Raw genomic sequence first — 20,337 nt, forward strand, 5'->3', positions numbered from 1 at the left:
CATAGCCTTTGAAACCACCTTCAGTTTCAAACGCTGCATCCCAGCCAAAGTTTTAAAGTGGGGTTAAAAGAAAACTGTATGCATATTGATAGATCAAAGTCCATCATCCCATTTCCTCCGAAACCCCGATGACCGGAGCTTGTATCATTCAATTAATCCTTGGCATGACGTACTCAGGGGCAGGTAGAGAAAACAGGCTGTTGGCGAGGAAGAACAGCTATTACGCAGTTGTCATGACATCACCGTGGGCTGGCTATAAAAGTGCTCTCGGGATTCATACATTCAACCAGAGGAGCACTTGAGGAGCCTTGGAGGAGTAGAGGGCGAATCCAAAGCTTTTATTGGCTTCTGTGCTGCGTACGCCCATCTACTTGCTGCGCTCTGACCAGAGGAATCCCCCTCAGAGTAGAATTTTGAAGATGAACTTGTCGTATTTGGTAGCTTGTGGACTTATGGTCACGCTGCTTTCGGGGAGGATGCGCGCAAAACCTATATCTGAGGCGCAACAGAAGGTAAGCATATTAAAGCGTGCCATTGACGCGCAGTGGAATCCATACGTAAGCTGTTCTTTTCCATTAGTTTAGTCGTGTTAAGCAGTTTTACCCAAGTTCTAAAAAAAATCCCTACACTCGAGATGTATAGTTCTATTGCCGATGCGTTATATGCAACATACGACTTATTCTTTGTTATTTGTTCATAAATTTTCCATTATACACCAACCCAAATCACCATAGTTAACAAAAACATCGAATTCAATCTATTTTTTTATTTATAACGTAATATTAGTCTATCCAACATGCAAGCACCTGCTTTGCGAATTTAACCAGCCAAAACTGAGTTTCTTGTTTTCTCCTTTTTTTGCCATTGGGTCATGTGCATCATCTAAAGACTGTCATTTTATTCATTTGTTCGTATTAAATCTCATCTAAAGACATTCCAAAAAATATATTTCAAAACCAACCCTTTTCTGTGACGTCACTCATATTCTATTCATCTTCCTTGTGTTTTAGTCCCTGAGAAGTTTGCTAGGGGACGAGTTAACAGAGCTTCTGGAGTCAGAGGAGAGGGAAAAGCGAATAGATGCTGTGCGCGCCCGGATGCGCTTACTGCGAGATTTACGCATGGATACCCGAAGAGGGATGTGGGCTCGGCTGCTCAACGACCAGCCCGCCCCGAGGAGGCACAAATCTGGAAGCAAAAAAGGGGGCTCCACAGCAAGGAGTGGCTGTTTCGGACACAAGATGGACAGGATAGGGACCATCAGTGGCATGGGCTGCTAGTATTGGATCCCACCTTTTTGACGGTGAGTGTCATCCATGCATATTTTCCTTGTAGAAGTACAAAAGTGGTATAGTCTCGCAAATGGAGGCAATCCAAACAATAGACCCTGAAAAAAAGGGTTCAAAGAAAGAAATTGGGACATCACATTACTATGAGGCAACATCTTTTCAGTCAGTGAAGGTTGTTTACCCTTAAATGGTTTTGTACGCTTGACACTGAACCACTTAGTTTTTAAGCTCCTTCACTAGTTTTGGAAAAGTTACCGTAGGCCCCAATGTACTCCTATTTTTGTTTGTTTTGTCTAGCTTACGTTCTATCCTCCAATCCAAATTCTGTGTATGGTTCCCATGATGTTAAAAATAAATAAATAAACATCATCGCGGTCTAATTTCCGATTTATCCAAGATTTGAGGTTCATTGAAACAGTAGTTCAAGCTTGCTAGGCAGATGATATGTGTACTACTATTCTAACCGTGAAAGGGAAAGCCAGGAATTCCTTTTGAAGTGATGAAAAACAGACCACGGGGTTTCCTGACAAGAAGTAGCCCTCTTACAAATGTCTGTCACCATTGATGAAGATGTATTAGAAAGAGAAATGGTGGGTGCAGCAGTGCAGATGGCATTTCATTCTGGGAAATTTAAAGTTCTAGTACCCTTTAAAAAACATATACATATAACAATATACAATTCATTCATGCAGAAATTTGTTTCTCAATATGTACAATAGATCACAACTAAGTCATTATTTCTGATTCGCTGGAAGCATGAACCATCCTTCTATTTACTGCAAATGCCTCATATTTGTCAGCCTCTGTGTTTTCCTCTGAGGCAGAAAGGGAAAATGAAAAGGTATAGGTAGTATTCAGTCAGTATTAAATAACAGATAGGTGAATAATACTAGGTAACACAACTAATATTTTTTTCACCTGTGCTCTCTTTTCCACAGAATCTGAAGGATGGGCTTGGAAACTATGATTTTGTTCCCACCTGAAGAGAAAACAAAACTATCATATTTTCGGTACAAAAGTCACCATGGCTAGCATTGAGAGACTGAGATGACAATGCAAAAAAAAAACCTTCTATAATTATGTACAATAAATATGCAGGTATATATAAAATATATACCATACAAAATGTCAGACAATGGTGTAAGAGAACTACAAACTGCTATTCTGTGTATATATTGCTGCAGTACATTAAAGTACTTCATCTCCCCCCTGCAAAAATGTATTTATGTTAAGAACTATTTATATGTTTATAAAAATATATTTATAAATGAGTTTTATTTATGTAACATTTTGAAAGAGGATGCAAACTGCAGGTCAATTCTGTTTGTAACTTTTTCTTTTGTCTCAAATGTACATGTTTTCAAAAATGATTAAAAAACAAGAATATTCAATGCACTTATATTTTATGTTTTTATTATTACTTATATTTTCCCAACTTGTTATGTTTGTGTGGCTCAACTATAAGGTCCACAATTGAGATATCAACTGGTTTCTATGTATAGAAAATGTGTACTTTGTAGTAACTGGAGTTTATTCAATGTACACAGTGAAATTATTGATCCCTTCCCTCCCTAAAAACAAACAAACAAACAAACAAACAAAAACATTTTCAAATTCTTTGGTAATGTGTGCTCAACCCATATTTAAGATAATGCCACCATGACACACTTGTATAAACTGAGATATAATCAGGGATGAAGTGGAAAATGATCCAACTTCACTTATCTTATCAAATTATTTTAAACATGTATTTGTTAAAGCTATCTACGTCAGCAACATATAATAACAGGTTACTTTTTTATGTAAAATGGATGCTTTCACTTAATAAAGCTTGGAAATCGTTGCACCACTGTTTCCACAGCTCTAAAGACCACGGTTCTGATAAAACACATATTTTCACTGTTTTCCTCAGTGCAATGTTCCAAAAGGCAAACAGGAAAACTTAAAAGGTAAGACTACAACATTTAAACAAGCAACTCAAAATGGAAACATATGAAAGGAAAGTCCATAAAATTTGTTTATGATGGAAAACATAAGAACAAATGAAGTAGCTTTTATTTATTTATTTCTTAACATGTTGTTCCACTGCCTTAGACTATATAAGACAAGAAGGAAAAACCCTGGAAGCATGCATGTATATTTTTTCCTTTGGCGTCAGGACACTAGGTTGAGCTTTGTAATATAATTTGGCATGCTTTTTTTGATTAATTGAATTCACTTAAAATAACCTCTCCCAAAATTGACTTATTTTCTGATTGTTCTAACAATAGAGGGGTTCTGAATTAATTGTTCACATTGAATAAAATCCTGTGTTGTAAAATACAGTCTCCGTACACTAGGGAGCAGAATGAGTAAAACTCATTCACCTCAATTAGACCTTAACTGACTGAATTTGTTGCCCAAGTATTCATCTATTTAAGTAACAATTTAAATTTTTACCATCTTCAGGAAAAAAAGAGTAGACATTGCAGGTTATTTTTAACACCCTCAATTATATGAATTACTTTGGCGTTAGGTACCTCTTTATTTTTTAATTGAGCAATTCCCCCAAAAATGTTTGTACATATGCCTTATGTCTATAAGGACCAGCGAAGTCATTAGTGCGTCCTCTAGTGGACATGTATTCCACGATAATAATAAAAAATACTGAAAATCCCAGCAATTTCCTATCGGCAAGCCCGCAGACCAAATTTGACTGGTTTTGTCCCATAGGCTGTACATTTGAGACTGCTAAATTACATTACTGCAGTTTATCACACATTAAATGATACAGATTATTTTCAGTCAAATGGTGTGCCATAAGTATAACACTTTGACAAATGCTATTTGACCTTTCCTTTGGAAATGATCCATCTGTTGTCATGGTCCATTTAGTCTTTTTTAACCCAACATGCATATTTTGGGAATATAGGGCAAGGTGACCATAGCCAAATAAAACCCACAGAAGCACAGCAAGGGCATGCACAAAAGACTGGAACCAATATTTGAACCCTGATTTGCAGAACTGTGAGCCTAACTTCCAAACCATGAACTCACTGTACTGCTCATCCTTGGCCTAGTGCAGGGCTGTCCAAACTATTCCGCAAGAGCCGCAGTGGGTGCAGGTTTTTGTTCCAACTGATCCTCCACAGACAGTTTAACCAATGAGGTTTCTTCTCAAACAAGCAGCACTTGACTGCAATCAATGGATTACAGCAGTGTTTCTCATTCATTTTCTCTTGCACCCTCCCAACTCTCTGCCGCCACTGTAAAGAGTATAATTTGTATTTAAAATTCCAAGTACTACACTTCTGCATAAGATTGTATCCTTGTCAAAATGAACAACACTGACAGTGAAGCCGCCACTGCCATTCATTGAGTGAATGTGCAAAAAAAGTATGTTTTCTAAGTCAAATGCTCTCAGGCATTGCATCGTTTTAGTGGTTGTTTGTATATGTGTATGTATGTATATATATATATATATATATATATATATATATATATATATATATATATATATATATATATATATATATATATATATATACAGTGGCAGGCCGTCAGGGCCTTCAAGGCCTTCTCTGCTGGCCTAAGAAATATCTGAATCATATATTATATTTTGTCCATCAATACTTATTAAATAATTCCAAATTGTCTGTTAGCTTCCTCTCATTGCTTTTCCCCCTGGTTGCACTGCTTCCAGAAGTGTGTTTTCATATTGAAGCATTTAACCAATCACATTTCAGCCATTATTTGTTGCCAGGGTCAGAAATCTCCCTCAAAGCCTTCATAATCAGTTCTGCGGGCTCTGCTGCATTAAACAAGCGTCGATAAGACTGTTGCTTTAACCAATCAGATTTCGAGTTGGCAACACCACAATTCCTTCTCGCAGGCGTAGGGATACGTCATTGCCTTGTCATAGGCGTAGGGATACGTCATCGCTTTCACCAACTATGATTAGCTACCAAACTGTATCTGGAGCTAGCTGCATAAGCAAATATATTGTTGTGTTGATTTAAAGCCATTTTCAAGACGGACTATGCCAGAAATACGACAGGACAGGCTCGACTTTCAGCATTAGCTTCGATGGCGATAGAAAAGAAGGAAGAAAGAAAGGAGGATGGATATTGTGTACAGTTAAAAAGGACTTTTGGTGAGTAAAATATGGCTATATTCCTAAATAATATTTCAATTGTGGGCCCGGTTCTGATATCTGAAAAGTTCCAGTGTTTGTATTTAATCACTAAATGCTGGTAGGAAGTGGATTTTACCGCCATTTTAGTGCATTTTTTGCCGTTTCGCCATTGACAGCCATCGCTGTCTTTTCCCGGGTAAATCACCTCCCTGGCCCGGTTGTAATGTCTGAAAAGTTCCAGTATTTGTATTTAATCAATAAATGCTGCTAGGAAGTGGATTTTACCCCATTTTAGTGCATTTTTGCCGTTTCGCGTATGGACGTGTATGGACGTAACGACCTTCATCGCTGTTGTTTTCCCAGGGAAATGATACTACGGGCCTGGTTCTGATGTCTAAAAAGCTCCAGTATTTGTATTTAATCAATAAATGCTGTTTTGGGCTGGATTTCACCCCATTTCCGGGCAATGTTTGCCGGTACGCCATTGACGTCCATCGCTGTCTTTTCCCGGGGAAATCACCCCCCTGGCCCGGTTGTAATGTCTGAAAAGCTCCAGTATTTGTATTTAATCATTAAATGCTGCTAGGAAGTGGATTTTACCCCATTTTGTGCATTGCTGTATTGATTATTTTTTATGTGTCGCAGCTGTAGCTGCTGCAGTCAAGGTTTTATAGCCATAAAATAGTTTTTGAGGGTTGGATTGATTCATTGAAGGCGCTACGAGAAAATGCATATACATATATCCTCACAACGCTTGCAGGGGGTGCTGAAGCCTATCCCAGCTAACTATAGGCATTAGGAGTGGGGCACTCTGAATCAGTGTCCAGCAAATTCCAGGCCACCATGAGACAAACAACCATTCACCCTAACACTCTTACAGGGGTGAACATGCAACATGCAAAGTCAATGAGGACCCACACTGGTTCTGATGTCTAAAAAGCTCCAGTATTTGTATTTAATCAATAAATGCTGTTTTGGGCTGGATTTCCACACCTACCCGGCCGGGATCGAACTCTCAACCCCACGACTGTGAGACCAATGCGCTAACTACTTGCGGTAACTCTAGGTCTCAGGGTAGACAAAAAAAAATCATAGTTAATCTGTACTCACAGATTACTAAACAGTCTAGTAATCTGTAACTACAGAATACAAAACTGTACCCACAGTTTAGTCATGTGTAACCATTGTGGGTACAGAGTTTTGGGTACAGCTTGCTGAACTGTGGGTACAGATTAGTAAATTGTGGGTTCTATAAAAGATTCCTGATATTCTGGCTCCATAAAATGAAATTTTCCAGACATGTTTTGTGAACAAATAAAGAAAGATTTTGTTGTATCTGAATTCAGATTCGTTCCACTTTCTGATCAGACATAGGTTTCTTGGTTTTCCTTCTTCTAAGAAAATCGTCATTTGCTTATTTTGATTCTTTGTGCAACCATCTTTCACGTAAAGGTCTTTTACACGAAAATATATTTATTGCTTTAAGGTCGGACAAAGACAAAATTGTTTTCTGTATCTCGGCGAGGCGCGGTCACGACCAACACAAACTCCTGTTTGATTGGACGATACGATCCCGTGGGCGGAGCTCTCGTGGACGCGCTTACCAAGAGTGTGAGGAGCACATCCTTGTCCCTGCCTTTCCTGTTCAGTACCTCTAAGAGAAGGCAGGACCACGTGCATGCTGTAGCTATTTGCACTCTTCTTTTCAACGCCCGACCGATTCAAACACACAGTCGCACGATGGTGAAGTTAGCGAAGGTGAGACCATTTTAACTTTGTTTTGTGCTCAAAATGACGCCTTTGCGTTTCTTTATAATAAGATCGGTCCGACGCACGAACACGAGGCCTTCACGTTGTAGTTGTTCGCTGCGTCTTTTAATAAATCAACTTACTCATTCAAACACACAGTAACACGATGGTGTATTAGCGAATGTAAGGCAATTTTAACTCCCGTTTTGTGCCCATAATGATGGTTTTGTGATTTCACTTCATAGTAACCTGCTCGGGTGTACGCACGAGGCCTGCACGTTGTAGTTTGCTGCGTGTTTTAAGAAATGAACATAGTCAATATGATAAAGCACTTCTCTATCCCGCTAATAGCTGTGTTTGATCGTTAAACTGTTAAACACCGTACGTTTACGGGGAAGCGTGGTGTAATTGTGATAAAATAGGCACATCATGGATTTACGGCGGCCATGTTGCCTCGCTTGCTACCTAGCTGGGCCTACTAGCAGCCATTCAAAATGGCATTCATGCGCGCTGTCGTCCTGATCCACAATTTCGCCGGGGAGATGATCTACATAGACGCCGCCATTTACATCGCTAGAATCACAACTTAAACTATTGATTGAGTGGAAAATTGCTGCAATCGGTGATGACACGTGGTTTGGTCGTCTAAAGGCACAATGTTGCTTTAACTCTGATGTTACGCGTTGGGATGGCGGCTGATAGTTTTTTTTTGAGCGCCATTTTGCGATGTTTTTTTTTTTTTACAGTTAGGAGTTTTCCTCGGAACATTTGCCTTTATGTCGTTAACGTTAGCTAAAATGCTAACACGCGGATCAGCAGTGTTCCACGTGGGTTTTGCACCTCCCCCCATCTACCGCGACACGATTGGAACACGTTGCCCACGCGGAGACCCCAACTTCTGTGTCCGTACTGTCTTTGTATATTAAGGCTAATCTATAATTCAACATTCTACCATTTTAGTGTTTATATTTAATAAGAAAACTCAATATCATCGGTCTTGTAGTGAGGGATTGGGTTGTGCAATCGATCTTACTTTAGGTTGAAGGAAAATATTTGATTTATTTTATCAATCCAATTTCAGACTCCAAATAAACAAGGAAGCCAGAAGAAAAAAGCCCCACCTCCCCCCAAAGAAATGGACGAACAATCAAGTGAAGAGGAGGAGGTATGGTATCCTTTGCCATGCCGTATTCTATGATTTGTCATTCAATTTATTATTCATTTGCATGATTGTGATGTTTTGCAGATTCTTACACAAAAAGTGGTAAAGAAAGCCACACCAGCCAGGGGAGCCAAGGTTAATGCTAAAAATGGCAAAGCTGCCAAGAAAGCAGAAAGTGAAGATGAAGGCGATGATTACGGTACACTTTGATATTTGACATCTCTAATAGTTTCCAGGTATTTGGGTCTAAATATAAAAATTCAAAATAATGCTTAGGCGGTACAGCAACTAAAATTTGATCGGTTTTACGCGCTAAATTTAAGCCCGACCTTTTCTAAAGAGGCCAGTAGGAAAATGCAGTTGATTTGGACAGCAATGTGACTAAATTGTTTAAGAAATCATTAATCGATAGTTTTTCCACCCGTCCAGAATCTGAAGAGGAGGCCCCAGCTCCCAAGAAAACCCCCACCAGAGCAGCTGCAAAAGCTGCACCCGCTACTACCGAAGAATCCGATGAGGATGATGATGATGACGACGATGATGATGATGGTATGTTCTGTATGGTTGTCTGATATTCGTCCCACCCCCTCCTTTCTTGGCACACTTGTAGTTATCAGTACCCATGTGTGTAATGTACGGAGGAAGAGCAATGAACGGCGCTATGTCTTCGGTGCTGGTGTGTTTTACCGTCCACCAGTTCTATCCTCAATCGCCGTGACAACCATGTGTTAGAGGGTTCATATTATTTTGCATGGTGTTTGGGCAACGTTCTGATTTCCCCCCTATTTTCTCCAGATGAGGAGTCTGAGGAGGAAGCCCCACCACCCAAGAAAGGTGCCAAGGCGGCTGCCAAGAAATTGAAAACCAAACCTGCGAAGGAACCCTCAGATGATGATGATGAGGAATCTGAAGAAGCACCCACCCCCCAAAAAGGTGCAAAGCAAGCTGCCAAGGGAAAGCCAGCTAAACAACAGGAGGAAGATGAGGACGATGAGGATGATGAGGAGGAAGATGGTAAGCCTGCCTATACATGTATTATTTTGTATGCACTTTTTTTAAATGATGATCAAGGGACTTAATACTGAGATTGTGTGATGTCACCTAACTATGTATCTGATTTATTCCTATTGTTTAGTTATCACTGTTAAATAAGTCAGACTTTCTTAAAAAGTTGTTTTTTATGTTTTCTAGAGTCTGAAGAGGAAATGGACACAACACCCGCAAAGGTGAAGAAAGCAGGCATGGTCAAGGCCAAGGAAGAGTCTGAAGATGATGATGATGATGAGGAGGAGGAAGATGATGAGGAAGATGACGAGGAGGAAGATGAAGGTGATTTGTGGGATCAATATTAGTACACTTTTTTAAAACGTGCTCAAATGTGGTTGCAGATTGGTTTAATGGTACTGGGAAAGTCGTTTCTTAACAATTACCTGATTTTTTTTTTAACAAACCCTAAATATTGACAGAAGCCCCGGTGGGTGCTGCTAAGAGGAAGGCTGAGACAAAGGGGACACCACCTGCCAAAAGGGCTAAATCAGATGGTGATGGTAAGGATTTTTTGCCAGCATGTTAAGTGTCTTTTTGGGTAAAGACGAACATTTAATGATGCAAGTGTATCTACTTGGGTGTATCGCTTTTGTTTGTTAGGTTTCTGTCTGTTTGCTGGTAACCTGAACTTCACCAAAGACTACGATGAAATCAAAAGTTCAGTGAAAAGTTTTTTCACCAAGAATGAAATTGCTGTTGTTGAGGTCCGGTTAGGTGCTTCCAAGTAAGATATTTTATTCCTCAATTGATTGTGGGGTCGACATTTCTAAATTGCTAATCTTATAACCTAGGCAGATGAACAAATTTAAAGTGCTAGTCTAATACTTTACTTTTCATTAGTATGTAGTGTCTAAACGGGTGTAAAAACTTAAACGATGTTAAAATTCACCATATTTTCTACATTGAGGTGGTGGGTGTCATGTCCTGTTCAGTTTTTTATGTCAATGTGTCTGACATTGCATTCATGTGCAATGTAAGTGTTTTCTTCTAAGGTCACCTATTTAATTACTTGCTTGCCTACCCCCCCCAGGAAATTTGGCTATGTTGAATTTGAGTCTGAGGAGGATATGTTAAAAGGACTGGAACTTCAAGGCAAAAAGGTTATGGGCTTTGAAATCAAACTGGACAAGGCCAGAAGCAAGGAGTTTTCCCAAGATGACAAGAAAGGTAACTGGGATTCGGTAATACAAGAAACTCATGGCATGGCAATGTTAACACCGTTGACTCTTTGCATCCACAGAGAGGGATGCACGGACACTTTTTGTGAAAAATATTCCCTTTTCTATGACGGCTGATGAGCTGAAGGAGTATTTTGAAGATGCGGTTGATGCTAGGGTGCCACTTGGCCCGAATGGGAGCGGTAGAGGGTAAGAGAGAAAGCTACTGCCAAATAATTGCTCAAAAGGGAAATAATTGAACATTGCTTTACATTTCTGTTGTCTTAACCAGAATTGGCTACCTCGAATTTAAAAGTGAGGCGGAAGCAGAGAAAATTCTGGAAGCGTCACAGGGCTTAGACATTCAAGGGAGAAGTATCCTCCTGGATTTTGTAGGAGAAAAAAGCCACAAAGGGCCAATAAAGACGTCAGGTAAATACACTCTACAAATTGTTTTCTTGTGCAAACCGCATAAATAAGACCACCTGACTAATTTGTGCTCTTTTGTGGCTTTCATCAGCAGATGGCAAGGTCTTGCTGGTGAATAACCTCTCCTTCAATGCCACAGAAGAGTCCCTGCAAGCCGCATTTGAGAAGGCACTTTCCATTAGAATGCCTCAGAGAGAAGGCAGGCCCAAAGGGTGGGTTAAAAAATTGATAACATTTTCACTGACAGTCAGGATTTTTGTACCTTCTCATGAGCTCCTCATAATCTTACCATGATTGTGCATGGATTCGTATGAGAAGCAGAGATGCTGCACAGTTAAAACAGGCACACTCAGTCACGTGAGGATAGCTGCCCATATCTGCTGTGCCACAAATATTTTTACCACACTGTGAAAAAAGATGCTTTGAAACTTGTGGTCACCGCCCCTGTCTTCCACAGGTTTGCCTTTGTGACGTTTGAGACCACAGAAGATGCTAAGGAAGCTTTGGAAACATTAAACAACACAGAGCTTGAAGGTCGCACCATTCGAATTGAGTACAGCCAGAGCAGCAGGCAGGATGGTAAGTACCCGAACTACTGGTCACTGAGTTGCAGCGATCAAACGTGATGGAAACTCGGTCGATGAGAAAGACAGTCAAGTCCTGATGTGCTTAACTGATGTATTGTCCTAATTCCACTGACAGCACTTCTACCCCCACCAGGTCCAACAAAGACTCTGTTTGTCAAGGGTCTAACAGAGGATACAACAGATCAAACCCTCAGAGATGCGTTTGAAGGTGCTGTGGGTTCCAGAGTTGTCACAGACAGAGAAACCGGGTCATCTAAAGGGTAAGTGCGGTTATAAGTTCTTGTCACGGCCACGTCTGAGTCTACCTGGTTTCCAGCCAAGTGAACAAGAGTTCTCCCCCCCCAAAGGTTTGGCTTTGTAGACTTCGACAATGAGGATGACTGCAAGGCAGCCAAAGAGGCCATGGAGGACGGTGAAATCGACGGTAGCAAGGTGACCCTGGAATATGCCAAGCCCAAGAGTGAAGGCGGTTTCCGTGGAGGCCGTGGTGGCGGCGGCTATGGCGGCGGCTATGGCGGTGGCTTCGGCGGCCGTGGCGGCGGAGGGTTTGGTGGCCGTGGCGGCGGAAGAGGAGGTCGTGGTGGTTTTGGCCGCGGCGGCGGCGGCTTCGGGGGCAGAGGTCGAGGCGGACCCCGCGGTGGACGAGGTGGACCCCGTGGTGGATTTGGAGGTAGATAGAGTTGAGTTGCTTGTAATTTACCTGTTTCCTCCTTTCTCTATACTGTAAAAAATGGGCTTGCACTGACTAACCTTGTCTTGTCTTTAGGTGGACGGGGCGGATTTGGAGGAAAGCCCCAAGGAAAGCGGATTAAGTTTGATGACTAAATTCAGTCTGTTTTACTTTTTCAATGGACTCTGGTTTCTTCAGTTTTCAAAGCTTTTGGACATTCCAGAAAGCATCATTGATAAATATTTAACTGTTAATGGGCATTTTAGCCCTTGCATTTGGGATTCTTCTGCTCTTCCCACCCTCCTGTTGTACCACAATGGCATCCTAGATTACTTCAACTCGTACGTGTACTGAGTGTCCTAAGTGGAAAAAAAAACCCTCCACCTCTTTAGTTTGTATTTCTAAAGAAGTATAACAATGCGTCTGGCAAAACCAGTTTGCTGTGAAAACTGAGCTAGTTCCTTTTTTTTTTCCTCATTTCCTTCCGATACACACACGTGTAAAATAAACTGTTTGTATGATTTCAATTTTATCATTTTGTAAAAAAAAAAAACCTGTATCCTTATTCTGTTCATTTAGTTTGCTTTAGTCTTAGTGATGTGTAAAGCATATTTTGATAGCATTCGAGTCCACATTTTGGTTTTGGAAAGATGTCCTGTTTGTCAGATGTTCTCTGGTTGAGTTGGAGAATGACTGCACCTCTGAACCCTGTAACATATTTGTAGTGTTGACTGTTTTCCCATTTGAGAATTAATTGTCGCATTGAATAAACCTTGCGGGTGATTTTTAAACCGTCCCTTACTTGGTGTTATTTGGTGCTTGTTGAAAGTATTGGGGAAGTACTCATTTTGCATAGTTGCATTCACGTCACTTATGGGATAGTCTTATACTATAGTTGTCTTTGACATTTCACACGTACATAACATTCCATAAATGACAGGCACATAAATTTGTTTTGTGAGATGAAGTACGAATGTTGTCCACTGGAGGGGGTTGTACAGTAATTTGGACTGTGCTGTAGTAGTGCATAAATTTGCAGAAGTTGGTTTTGCTTTCAGTTAGTAGTATAACACTTGTCAGATATGAAATAGTACCCAAACGGCACTATTGGTGTTGACTTTTTTTTTTTTTTTTAAACGGTTATCTTTGCCGAATTATGTTTCCTTTCCGTAGGAGACATGTTGCATCACAAATTACTGGTCTGCCAATGATGGACATTGTCTTGATTAAACACCAGAAATAATAATACACTTGATTCTTGTTGTGTTAAATAATATATTCTTTGTTTTTGCAATCAAGCTGCACTGGCCAAAAATACACAATGAAGGGGGAATATGTCATATGGTGGAATTTGCATTTTTGGTGGGCAACTTCAGAGAACAAGAACAAATGTTAATGTAAGGTAAAATATGCATCTGTAAATGCTGATATTTTATGTCCCAAATAACAAGCTGTTATGGTGGGGCAGTGTCTCTTCTGCCTGGCTTTGGTGCGGGTAGTCTGGGTTCGATTCCCACTCTGTGGCAGTGTGACTGGTTATCCATCTGTGTGCCCTACGACTGACTGGCGACCAGTCTAGGGTGTAGACTGCCTTTTGCCTAAAGACCGTTGGGTTAGGCTCCAGTAACCCCCGCAACCCTTTTGAGGATGGGTGGTATGGCAGGTGAATGAATGAATGAATGGATAAAACAAGCTGTTGGCAGCCAGAGTAAAAGAAAATATAAGATAAGATACTTGAGTATAAGTCACAAGCCCAGCCAAACTATTAAGAGTATTGAATTATGGTCTGGAAAATATCTATACATAAATATGCATGCTTTTTGTGAGTGCAGTGCTTATTTTCTGGTCTTGCAAGCTGACATGTTCTGTTTGTTTCCGTTTTAAAAGTGGTGTACTGTATTGTTGGATGGCCGGTTGTAGATTTTCCTCAAAGATAATGGTTGTGAATGAGGCTAAAGACAAAACCTCTTAATGTAGAACAGATTTACAAAGAAAAAAATGGGAACAAAGCAGGATGTTTATTTTACATCAAATATTGCATAATTAACATCCATACAGTGATCATGGAACATTTTTATTAAATAACCCCACAGTTGACACTTATTGGTCAGGGACATGACTCTTAAATTAAGATTTTATGTACTCGTACCAGTGTTTTCTTTGATACAGTGTATTTAATGTAAACCTATGAGTGTCATGTCAAGTATAGTTATCAGCATAATTATATGGGCAGGCCACCCTTGTTTTACATTTTAAGCACTATACATTAAATTTGCAGATAACCAAATTATATTCACATTTGTGTCAAGTGCAATGACTGCTACAACATAAAAACGGTTTCAAAATCTTATGCATTTCAGACAAGTTGTGCAGAAGTGGTATAAGCTTCTGCCTTTACAATTTACATGAACAAAATTGTTTTGATTAGTGCCTGGATAAAGAAATGATGGGTTACATCAGGAAGGCATCTGGTGTTTTGAAGAAAGGAAAAAAAAATCTCACTGTGGGAACCCCTGATGGGACAAGCTGAACATTGCAACAACATGCACACCCAGACAAATATTTACCTCAGACACTCCAAATTGGAGATTGGGTAGTTTGGATCACTGATGTAGTGTTACTCTTACTCAGTTAAAATACTTTGGCACACATACACTAGCCTGAGGCAAAGTATTGGTGAGTATCTTGTGTATACTAAAAGGCACTGCAACTGTGCAGTGATGGCTTACTGGCCTCAAGAAGGGCTATGAATTGGCAAGTCATTTTCAACCTAGATGTCACACAAAAAGGATTCAATTCTTTGGACAGAAACTTTCATAATTGTGATTTCCAACATACTGGATTCACATTTATGGGTTTATTACCTGCTGAAGAGATGAATGAAAAGAAATAGGCTTCGCTGGATTACGACTAGCATCATTTTTTTGTGTTACTGTCCTTATGGTGTTAGGTCTTTGAAAATTCTTATAAATACCTCTTTCAAACTATAATTTAAGTGATGTTTGTAAAACCTCCTTACAGAACACACGGCACCAGCAAAATGTCCCAGTCTCCACAGAAAGGAGAGTATACACTGCTTGCCTATGACAATTTGGTCAATCATCAATATTATCTCGGCAACGTCCAGACTTCTTTGTCGCCGAGCTATAGGATCTCGACTTTTTGTGAGCAGATCAGGTCACTGTTGACTAGATTCCACATGCGTCTGAGTTCAGTTGGGAGCAGTTTGTGCACCACAATCATACTCTGAAAGAAACATGGCTCTCTGTTCAACTTACTGCTTTTGTTTTTCACAAGGCCAAACGTCTTAAAGGCATTATGTTTTATAGGAGTGACCTGAAGGACCTCGAGACACATACCCAAGAAGACATCATCGATGGGATACAACTCCAGGGTGTCTGCGACATAGTGAAGCCTCCTTGCTACAGTTCTGTCCATTAGAAACCCCCCTCCACCAGCATACGGAGGGTAATGGGACTTGTTATAGAGAGCTTGTGGGATGTAGTACTTACTTTCCTTTTTACGGATTGGCCTCGCCTTGAAAATCACATCCCCTACAAAGAGATTCCTTGCATGGCTTGTGCTCTCTAGGAATTCCAAAATGTTCTCCACATTCACGAAGACGTCGTCATCTCCCTTGAAGATATAGCGAACATTTGGGCAGTAGGTGTGGAACCATTTGAGAAAATGGGTCTCTTTCAGTGTAAGATTGAAGAAACTATCCAAGAAGCCCCACTGGAGGATATCACCGTAAATGCGATTTTCATACTCTACAAGCTTCTCATGGTTTGCCCTTTCAGCGTGATTGGATGGCCTACCAAGAAGAAATAGCAACTTTATTGTCTTTCCATTCAGCACTCTCTCCTTCCCCCAGGTGTTTCGAATAACTTCTCTACGGTCGTGCTGGGTGGCAACCGACTTGATCACCATGAGTAAGTATACATCTCCTGAGCACTTCTCAGGGTGGTTGTGAAGCATTGGGAAGTAACGACAGTGTCGATAGAGAAGGAACTGTTTGAAAGTTTCCTCCAGTCCACGAAACCAATCCTGGTCTGAAAGATTGAGGTTGGCGCTACAGTTAGAGCTGGTTACATCCCAGGTTGTTGCACTTTTGCTTTCGGTAACCACTGGTTCTTGAGTGGTAGAGAGACTGGGCCGGGGAGGCTTTTGTTTGCTCGCTTTCCAAAAACTTTTTATTCTCTCGGAGGAGAGGAGCACTCCAGACTCTGCTCCCTCCGAAGAATCCATACGAGCCTGTCTCTCAAGTTGGAATGGAGCCCCCATATTGACGCTTCCTCTCTGGACAACGGTCAGCGCCACCACAGCCAGGCAGAACATGACAGCGACCCTCTTGTACACCTTCCAGCGGTCTCTGTTGTTCATCCTAGTCGAAAAGAAGGAGACAAACAATATAGTTCAATTCAGTATGTTACATTTTTATCTCTTAGTGCTTCTCAATTATTTTCTGGCATCGCTCCGCAGTCCCCTAGGGGGCCCCACCCCACTATTTGAGAAGCACTGGCGTAGATCAGAAGACTGACATTTAAAAAAATAATAATAAACACCTTTTTCACAGGCATACCTAAAGAATTGTGGTCACTTAGTGAATTTTTTGATCATATTTTATATCAAAAGTTAAGTTCACAGAAGATTAGGTGAATTAAGACAATTTAAATGGTTGCACTTCCGGACAACATCTGTAGTAAAACATGGGTGCTTTAAAATGATTGTTTTCTGCGAGCAGATTGCCGTTATCCAAAAGAGCAAAAATTCATTTATCGTATAGATATTATTTTAATTTCAAAAGTTTATTTTTCCAACTGCCCTTTCTCTCTCCCTTCTCTGTCAATGGTCCACTGAAAAACTAAATGAATTAAATGCAAAGGTTTGGGCGGCAGTGTGATTGTGAGTGCAAATGGTTGCCTATCTCACTGTGTGCCCTTTGCGACCAGTCTAGGGTGTAGTCCGCCTTTCTCCCAAAGTCAGCTGAGATAGGTTCCAGCACCCTGCCAGCCTGACAAGGATAAGCAGTGTTCAAAATGAAAACATATGCCACCATGTTCAAGCTATAGTATTGTGCCAAACTCCTCATGTTGGTCATTTTCAATGTATTGTTTGCATTTCCCCCTTTTTTAACAATACCCCATATTTAAAGCACAAATTATTTAATTGAACGAATGAGTCCAGCTGTCATGACAATGAACTAAAGAGAATTTAGCACCAGCATAATTTATCGTCAGATAAAGTTATGAGGCGTGATTTCATTCAGCATTAGAGGGGACATTTTTCTTTTATTGTCACTCATACACAGGGCAATTCAGTGTTTGGTGTTCTTCCCTGTGTGATTGGCTTGCACTAAACAAAATAAGTGATCAAAGAGTAATGAGTCTGAGTGTAGTTGGCCCCTAAATGCAGAGGAAGAAAGAGCCAGGTGATGTTGATGCAAAATTTAAAAGTATTCATTAAACCACAACTTCTGATAGCAAAATTGCAATTAAAAAAATGTAGATACATCTAAATATTTTATCATAATAGGAAACAGGACTTACTCAAACAGGGGAACACAAGGAAGGAGGCAAGAACAGGGGCTATGGAACAAGGATGATGACCTGAGATGGACTGAGTTCAAGTGAAACGGAGATTTTAAATACACGTACAGGGAAATTGGGACAATGAGAAACAGATGGGTGATAGAGGCAGAAGGAAAGCTGATTGGTCAGATGAAAAAGGATATGTCAGGCAACCACTACATGTGTATTTTCCCCAACTATTACAGGTGATATGAATCAGATAATCACAGACAAGAAACATTGGAAACCGTTCACACAGGAACAAATGAAAATCATAATAAACCATACCAGTGGAAGAATGAATTGTTTTTGAGTTGGCCCAAAAGTGATCTAATCTCCTAAAGGACTGGTGAGTACTGATGAAAACTCTACAAGTTTGATTTTGTGGTTGTTGATGTTAACACATTATTTTAAAGTTCTTTGAACTTTTATACGTACAGATATTAGTCTATAGCAGGGGTAGGGAACCTATGGCTCGGGAGCCACATGTGGCTCTTTCGATGGGTGCATCTGGTTCTCCGCTAACCTGTGAGCTAAAATATGGAACCCGCTGGTGACAGAACTGAGATACTACGTCCAGTGCTGCTTTAGTCTTCCTTTTTTTGCATTAGACTCTGCTAGAATGCATACTCTCATTGATTAAAAACTGCATAAGAATGTTGTCAAAAGTATTCTTTTTTCCACTTTAAAAGTGGTGAAATTACTCAAATAGAAGACACCCATTTACATGTATTTTGACTTTTAAATTCGGAGTATGGCTCTCAAGGAATAACATTAGAAAATATGAATTGTTTATGGCTCTCTTCGTCAAAAAGGTTCCCGACCCCTGGTCTATAGTGATACCTAAGAAAGATGCTTTGGTGCCTTAAATGATCCCTGCATTTTCTGTGATCTATATTCAGTATGATTTTCTTTGTTCAGCTGACAAAATAATTAACTTTTCCGCAAATATTTCATTTTTCTTCCCGTGTATATTGTTGGTGTAACATTTGTTATAAAATACTGACATTTGATTATTTCTGTTCTCACCTTTTTGGGTGTGTTCGTAATTATTACTATTGCGGTGACATTAGGTGGAATCGAATGGTATTTGTTTATTAGATGCCATCACTTAAATAATATAAGGAATCCTGTGTAACAACAAATTGTCACAATTCCATCAGTTCATGCCAGGACTCGTTACTCTCCAAAGATACTCCCACGTAAAACCTCAGCCCTTTTTTGTTTTAAGGTATTCATTTAGGGGGGCCCTAATCCTGATTTAAACACCGCTCTCGAAAACATCCCAATGCTGTCAACCCAATGGAACTTTAATTTTAGAGTTTGTTAAACTCAGTTGTTCTAAAGACAGTTTACAAATTGTGGGAAGCTTTTCAAATGACCTTTGTCTTTACAAAGTAGAAAGCATTTTGAGAAATTCCAAATATTTAATCATAATTAAAAAAACAAATACAAATTAGAATGTTAACTTACATTGTGCTCAGGTCTGCGGACGTTGATGTGAGGAAACGAACAAATTAGCTTTAGAGGCGAGAAGGTCAACTTATTCTTTACAATGAAAAGTCAACCCACTTGCGAACACTAACCATCCCACTCAAAGAAGAAAGAAAGCTGCAGACTCTGCAAAGTCTCCCTGGTCTCGCGCTTTTCAACATGCACCCACCTCGCGCACTGCGTCCACAAAGACGGACGTCACGGCACATATACCCACCCAACCAATGCACACACACGCACACACAAGTCAACAACCCGCCCTCATCTATTACTTTTTGATGTGAAAGCTAAAGAACAAAAATTGTGACTTCTTTTTTTGTTCTTTTATGTGAACTTTTTTTGCATTTATAGGCTACAGCCATCATTTTAACACTAAACCCAACAAAAATACATATTATATTAAAATACAATACACTTTTTTTCTTTTCAACGCTACAATATCTGTATTTTCTGACTTATGCTGTTTTACAGAAATATTTGAAAAATATAACAGAAGAATAATGTCATTGGAGTTAGTATTTATACAATTAAAATTGGCTTAACTTCTTTTATTTTACAATATGAAATGGACAAAGTGCTATGACGTCAGCAATTGGTCCTATTGTTAATGAGCGGTGACTGTACAAACTGCCAAAGTTTTTTTTTTTTGCTTATATTTTTTTTAAATCAAACTACAGGCAGTTTAATCACTGTTTTACTAAGGCTTATTCCATGCACTATAGGTCCACACTCAATGTTCTGTTGGTGTGTAACTAACAGACATGAAGGAAAATGATACACTGATTAAACAAAGCAGCACACCTTTACTCAACCTGTGGCACACATTACACAGACGGCATTTAAGCACACACTTCCTGCTCATTATACGGGATGTCTACAACTATTTGACTCCAAGCATATATCGATATCCTAAAGAACACATCACACAACAAGTTGCCGAAGTGAACAATGACTTTCTGGTTATTGTATGGTCGGCATGAGCCAAAATGGATCACTAGGCAGACTAGGTTTAGACTTTTAGTCTGTTAAATTCACCCTAATGTTATAGAGTATCTACACTGTAGTGCTA

General features: G+C 39.9%; 3 protein-coding genes and 1 non-coding gene across 7 annotated transcripts; 3 read left to right on the plus strand and 1 right to left on the minus strand.

Moving 5' to 3' along the window:
* Nucleotides 1-327: 327 nt before the first annotated feature.
* Nucleotides 328-2,491, plus strand: nppc (natriuretic peptide C). Its single transcript, XM_077607874.1, has 3 exons — nucleotides 328-512; nucleotides 1,011-1,303; nucleotides 2,228-2,491. The coding sequence occupies exons 1-2, from the start codon at nucleotides 420-422 to the stop codon at nucleotides 1,278-1,280; spliced, it is 363 nt and encodes a 120-aa protein (XP_077464000.1). The 5' UTR covers nucleotides 328-419; the 3' UTR covers nucleotides 1,281-1,303; nucleotides 2,228-2,491.
* A 4,504-nt stretch (nucleotides 2,492-6,995) lies between these two features.
* On the plus strand, nucleotides 6,996-13,000 carry ncl (nucleolin). 3 transcript variants are annotated; one of them, XM_077607436.1, is made up of 16 exons: nucleotides 6,996-7,161; nucleotides 8,234-8,317; nucleotides 8,399-8,513; nucleotides 8,744-8,863; nucleotides 9,110-9,328; nucleotides 9,506-9,643; nucleotides 9,781-9,861; nucleotides 9,962-10,085; nucleotides 10,392-10,528; nucleotides 10,602-10,728; nucleotides 10,811-10,950; nucleotides 11,039-11,159; nucleotides 11,405-11,526; nucleotides 11,668-11,794; nucleotides 11,882-12,213; nucleotides 12,301-13,000. In XM_077607436.1, the coding sequence occupies exons 1-15, from the start codon at nucleotides 7,144-7,146 to the stop codon at nucleotides 12,210-12,212; spliced, it is 2,004 nt and encodes a 667-aa protein (XP_077463562.1). In that variant the 5' UTR covers nucleotides 6,996-7,143; the 3' UTR covers nucleotide 12,213; nucleotides 12,301-13,000. The 3 variants fall into 3 exon arrangements, with proteins under 3 accessions (XP_077463562.1, XP_077463560.1, XP_077463561.1); XM_077607434.1 differs by having other exon boundaries at nucleotides 11,882-12,204; XM_077607435.1 differs by having other exon boundaries at nucleotides 11,042-11,159; nucleotides 11,882-12,204.
* Nucleotides 8,901-9,037, plus strand: LOC144080832 (small nucleolar RNA SNORA57). The gene has a single exon (XR_013302677.1). It is a non-coding gene; the product is annotated as a small nucleolar RNA SNORA57 (small nucleolar RNA).
* A 1,203-nt stretch (nucleotides 13,001-14,203) lies between the features above and the next one.
* On the minus strand, nucleotides 14,204-19,405 carry b3gnt7 (UDP-GlcNAc:betaGal beta-1,3-N-acetylglucosaminyltransferase 7). 2 transcript variants are annotated; one of them, XM_077608116.1, is made up of 2 exons: nucleotides 19,248-19,405; nucleotides 14,204-16,588 (listed from the first exon to the last, which is right to left on the minus strand). In XM_077608116.1, coding segments are annotated over exons 1-2 (1,242 nt in total). In that variant the 5' UTR covers nucleotides 19,250-19,405; the 3' UTR covers nucleotides 14,204-15,348. The 2 variants fall into 2 exon arrangements, with proteins under 2 accessions (XP_077464242.1, XP_077464243.1); XM_077608117.1 differs by lacking the exon at nucleotides 19,248-19,405 and adding an exon at nucleotides 17,754-17,890.
* Between the last annotated feature and the right edge of the window lie 932 nt (nucleotides 19,406-20,337).

This window comes from Stigmatopora argus, chromosome 8, assembly GCF_051989625.1.
Source record: "Stigmatopora argus isolate UIUO_Sarg chromosome 8, RoL_Sarg_1.0, whole genome shotgun sequence".
Classification (NCBI taxonomy): Eukaryota; Metazoa; Chordata; class Actinopteri; order Syngnathiformes; family Syngnathidae; genus Stigmatopora; species Stigmatopora argus.

Excerpts from the sequence above, each read along its gene's own strand:
- nppc (XM_077607874.1), top strand. The coding sequence starts at position 420 with ATGAACTTGTCGTATTTGGTAGCTTGTGGACTTATGGTCACGCTGCTT. Across the intron at positions 513-1,010 it reads TATCTGAGGCGCAACAGAAG|TCCCTGAGAAGTTTGCTAGG; the intron begins GTAAGCATATTA and ends CTTGTGTTTTAG.
- ncl (XM_077607434.1), top strand. Across the intron at positions 10,529-10,601 it reads TTCCCAAGATGACAAGAAAG|AGAGGGATGCACGGACACTT; the intron begins GTAACTGGGATT and ends TTGCATCCACAG. Across the intron at positions 12,205-12,300 it reads ACCCCGTGGTGGATTTGGAG|GTGGACGGGGCGGATTTGGA; the intron begins GTAGATAGAGTT and ends TCTTGTCTTTAG.